At 43.9% G+C, this 5,223-nt stretch overlaps 1 protein-coding gene across 1 annotated transcript; it reads left to right on the forward strand.

Annotated features, from left to right (window-relative positions):
• The first annotated feature begins 1,349 nt into the window (after positions 1 to 1,349).
• Positions 1,350 to 4,608, forward strand: LOC125171113 (protocadherin beta-6-like). The gene is made up of 2 exons (XM_047868242.1): positions 1,350 to 4,316; positions 4,392 to 4,608. The coding sequence occupies exons 1-2, from the start codon at positions 2,004 to 2,006 to the stop codon at positions 4,449 to 4,451; spliced, it is 2,373 nt and encodes a 790-aa protein (XP_047724198.1). The 5' UTR covers positions 1,350 to 2,003; the 3' UTR covers positions 4,452 to 4,608.
• Positions 4,609 to 5,223: the final 615 nt, after the last annotated feature.

Here is a 5,223-nt window from a genome sequence, read left to right on the forward strand (position 1 = left end):
CTCCTGAAAGAACCTAAAGTAACCCATTTCCATAAAAAGGCAGTTTCTTCATATACCAACTGACACCCTTGAAGGATACATTAAGATATTCTGTTCTTCTTTCTATAATAAAAAGCAATGTTCTCCAAGATATTTCAGTGATCTAAACTGAGTTCTACAAATGCTGTACTGCTAGTAAAATTTGCTTTAAAATGAAAAATTATTCAGTAAGCTATCTGTGAAGATGTGTGGTGGCGCTGCAGGTCAAGAGAGTAAATAAAGGACTGCACAGATGTCAGGGATGCCATTAAGCTGGAATCAGAATATCCACTGAAGGAAGGGAATCTTTAGGGTTGGGCTAGAAATAGCTCTGTTTCAAAGAAGAAACTACACCCAACTAATGTGTTTATGGTTGTTGGTTTTACTTCATCAGTTTATTTTGTCATTCATACCCTCAAGGAAATCTATTCTCAATAACATTTATCAAGTGAACCATAGAGACTGGTCACCATGATCTTATTTTTTTATCCTTCTGGATAGATAGAGTGCTTTTTAAGTACAAAATTATTTCATATGGTCAGAGTTTAGATTTTATTTAGCTTTACTTATTTTACCTAGAGTTGAAACATTTTGAAAAAGATCCTCAGTTTTAATCTTTCATCATTTTGGCTCTTACCTGAAGTGAAGTTTGGTTGAACTCAGTTGATTTAATCTCTCAATATATATGAAATCAATCTGAAATGAAATTATGCTTGGCGCATTTTGTGTTGTTATATGTGCATTGACCCAGTTCATGTATTTTCAGGATGTTTAAAGACATGTTTTCCTATTAATCTGAACAGAAACTGAGGAGATAGAAATGGATAAAGCCATGATGAACCATCATTGAATTCTGTGGAATCCACTCAAGTGTAATTCACCTTTCACATTACCTTATTTGATGTTTATTTATAGAAACTCATGTCATCTTTGTTGTGGGAGGGTTGGTAGAGGTGAATGTTTATTTTCTGCATTGCATTATGTCCTTACAACAGGATAATATATTTGGGCCTCGATTAATTACTATAGGAGTTAAATTTGATTTAAAAATTACAATAATATAAACAATCCTAATAAAAATCATGACCAATTCTACCTGTACAAAATGAAGTAAAATCCCAAGATGTGTACTCATGACAGACTATTGATTGTTGCTAGTTCCTCTTTTAAATAATTGAATTGATTAGATACTTCTATCTTAAGTATTTCTTGGCCTCAGTTTTCCTTCTAATAGCCTAATTCTTTCCTTTATTTTGCAGGTATAAGCACAAAATAAAGTAGGTCTGTTGTTTATGTCATTTTATGAGCCATATAACTTAGAGAAATAGTTTTTTTATCTTATAATTGGTGTTGCTAACCAACATTTACATTTTGTAGTTTGATTTGTTTGTTGGGACAAATAATGTACATTTTGAATTCACAAATCACACTATTCGTCAGAGATAAATTTCATTGCCAAAGAATACAAGATGATTATAATAAATTTACATTATTTGGGGTAGTGATTTTTAAACGTTAGTATGCATGAGAATCACTTAAAGACAAAGATTGAAGTGCAGATTTCAGTTAGCACACCCAGAGAATTTGATTCAAGATCTAGAGGGAAGACCAGGAGTTGACTTTGAAAAAAAAACAACCCAAGACTCCCAAGTAATTATTTATGCATATGGTTCACACACTATGGTTTGAGAAACACGGACTCCATCTCAAAGTCTTTATAACGCTCAGATTTGGGGAATATTATTGCCTGTATGTTATCATATTGAAGTTATCAATTTGAACGCGTGGTGGCAGTGCAGGCTAAGAGAGTGAATAAAGCTCTGCAGATTCGGTGGACTCCATTTTATTCAGAGACCCCCTCTCCCCTCAAATACAGGACACATTTACAGCTAGAGCAAAGTTAGAAGTATTCAGGAAGGCAGTCGTCACCAGAGAAGTTATAAGACAAATTCGAAATTCAACAGCAAAGAGATTACGGAGGGTAGATGATGGACGTGGTGATTGGGACTGGAAAAGGATTTTTTCCTCTGGAATCAGACCTAATAGAAATGGCGCAAACAAAAGTACATCGCAAGAAAAGGCAAGTGACTATCCTCATTATATGGATGATTTTGTGGGAAGTGGGTTCAGAATCGATTCAATATTCTGTACTGGAGGAGACAGGAAGTGGCACGTTTGTGGCCAATTTGACAAAGGATCTGGGACTCAAGAGAGGAGAGCTGGCTGAGCGGGGTGCTCAGGTCGTTTTCAAGGGGAACAGACAGCATTTGCAGCTTGACCCACAGACTTATGATTTGCTGCTAAATGAGAAACTGGACCGGGAAGAGCTGTGCGGTTCCACTGAGCCCTGTGTGCTACCTTTCCAAGTATTACTGGAAAATCCCTTGCAGTTTTTTCAGGCTGCTTTACGAGTCAGAGATATAAATGACCACGCCCCAGAGTTCCCAACCAGAGAAATGCTACTAAAAATATCAGAAATTACTAAACCAGGAAAGCTATTTCCTTTGAAAATGGCACAGGATTTAGACGCTGGTAGCAACGGTCTTCAGAGCTACATAATCAGCTCCAATCCTCATTTCCACGTTCTCACTCGCAATCGCAGCGACGGCAGGAAGTTCCCGGAGCTGGTGCTAGACAAAGCCTTGGACCGGGAGGAGCAGCCCGAGCTTAGGCTTACCCTCACAGCACTGGATGGTGGGTCTCCGCCGCGTTCTGGAACCACGGAGATTCAGATACTGGTCTTGGACATCAATGACAACGCCCCCGAGTTTGCTCAGGAGCAATATGAGGCGCAAATCCCTGAAAACAATTCCCTGGGCTCTCTGATTATCACCGTCTCAGCGAGGGATTTAGATGCTGGATCTTTTGGGGAAGTATCTTACGCCCTATTTCAGGTAGATGACATTAATCAGCCCTTCGAAATAAACGCAATTACAGGCGAAATTCGACTGAGAAAGACTTTGGATTTTGAGGAATTTCAATCTTACCATGTGGATATTGAGGCTACAGATGGCGGGGGACTATCAGGAAAATGCTCTTTGGTCATCAAGGTTCTGGACGTAAATGACAACACTCCTGAATTGACCATGTCCTCACTCACCAGTCCCATTGCCGAAAACCTGCCAGACATCATAGTGGCAGTTTTCAGTGTATCAGATGCAGATTCTGGACAAAATCAACAGATTGTTTGCTCTATAGATGACAATCTCCCCTTTCTTCTAAGACCATCAGTGGAGAATTTCTACACATTGGTGACTGAAGGAGCGCTGGATAGAGAGAGCCAGGCCGAGTACAACATCACCATCACCGTCACCGACTTGGGGACCCCCAGGCTGAAAACGCAGCACAACATAACCGTGACGGTCTCCGACGTCAACGACAACGCCCCCGCCTTCAGCCAAACCACCTACACCCTGCGCGTCCGCGAGAACAACAGCCCCGCCCTGCACATCGGCAGCGTGAGCGCCACGGACAGGGACTCGGGCGCCAACGCGCAGGTCACCTACTCGCTGCTGCCGCCCGCGGACCCGCAGCTGCCCCTGGCCTCCCTGGTGTCCATCAACGCGGACAACGGGCAGCTGTTCGCGCTCAGGTCCCTGGATTACGAGGCGCTGCAGGCGTTCGAGTTCGGCGTGCGCGCGACCGACCGCGGCTCGCCCGCGCTCAGCAGCCAGGCGCGGGTGCGCGTGCTGGTGCTGGACGACAACGACAACGCGCCCTTCGTGCTGTACCCGCCGCAGAACGGCTCTGCGCCCTGCACCGAGCTGGTGCCCAGGGCGGCCGAGGCGGGCTACCTGGTGACCAAGGTGGTGGCGGTGGACGGCGACTCGGGCCAGAACGCCTGGCTGTCGTACCAGCTGCTCAAGGCCACGGAGCCCGGGCTGTTCGGCGTGTGGGCGCACAACGGCGAGGTGCGCACGGCGCGGCTGCTGAGCGAGCGCGACGCCGTCAAGCACAGGCTGGTGGTGCTGGTCAAGGACAATGGCGAGCCGCCGCGCTCGGCCAGCGTCACGCTGCACGTGCTGCTGGTGGACGGCTTCTCGCAGCCCTACCTGCCGCTCCCGGAGGTGGCGGCGGCCGAGGCGCGGGCCGACCCGCTCACCGTCTACTTGGTCGTCGCCTTGGCGTCCGTGTCGTCGCTCTTCCTGTTCTCGGTGCTGGTGTTCGTGGCGGTGCGGCTGTGCAGGCGGAGCCGGGCGGCGTCTGCGGGTCGCTGCTCGGGGCCTGAGGGCCACTTTCCGGGCCACCTGGTGGACGTCAGCGGCGCGGGGACGCTGTCCCAGAGCTACCAGTACGAGGTGTGTCTTCGGGGAGGCTCGGGGACTAGTGAGTTCAAGTTCTTGAAGCCGATTATCCCGAACTTCCCTCCCCAGGGCATTGGAAAGGAAATGGAGGAAAGCCCCACGGTTCGGGATAGTTTCTTATTCAGTTAAGTATTCTATTCAGCTCTTTTGAAAATCTCTTTTAACTCAAAGTTACATGTTATTGATGGTCCGATTTTAATTATTTACGACACGTCCTTAGATTGAGAAAAAATCAGATACTGAGTATACACAGTATTTTCCCTATGCTATGGTTAGTAGATTTTTGTTACTTTCAACTATATTTGACAGTCTGAATAAAAAGTAAATTTTTATTTGAATACTTTAAAATTTTTGAAACTCAATCATCTATTCATTTTACAAAAATTGTAATGCAAAGTCCTTAAGTAGGATTGTATAACTATTAGTGACAATGGTCATCACTATACCTATGTAAGGAAATTTTTAAAATGTGAGTGTTTGGGGCATTTGGCTGACTCAGTTGGTAGAGCATTCGACTCTTGACCTGGGTGGTGAGTTCAAGTCCCATGTTGGTTATAGAGCCTACTTAAAAAAAAAAAAAAGAAGAATAAAATGTGACTGGTTGATATTTAATCTGCTTGTTTAAGTTTCATTTTGGGGTGACTGCCACAGTGTGAATAACTAAAGATAAATACTAAAGATGGCTAAATGCGAGGATAGCCATTCATATTTATGGGTAATTCAACATACCATAATAGTCAATCCATTTTTCTATGCATATAAACTTTACAAAAGTATCAGTACATTAAACTCCAATTTGTGAGCTTCATGTAAGCCCATGATAGTCTTTTTTTAATAATACCAACCCATTTATAAGTGCATAATAAATATTTGTTGAAAGTTATTAACATTCCAATAGTGA

This window comes from Prionailurus viverrinus, chromosome A1 (assembly GCF_022837055.1).
Source record: "Prionailurus viverrinus isolate Anna chromosome A1, UM_Priviv_1.0, whole genome shotgun sequence".
NCBI classification, from domain to species: domain Eukaryota; kingdom Metazoa; phylum Chordata; class Mammalia; order Carnivora; family Felidae; genus Prionailurus; species Prionailurus viverrinus.

Coding starts and splice junctions, on each gene's coding strand:
- LOC125171113 (XM_047868242.1), top strand. CDS start 2,004: ATGATGGACGTGGTGATTGGGACTGGAAAAGGATTTTTTCCTCTGGAA. Junction 4,317..4,391: donor CCCAGAGCTACCAGTACGAG/GTGTGTCTTCGG, acceptor TTCCCTCCCCAG/GGCATTGGAAAGGAAATGGA.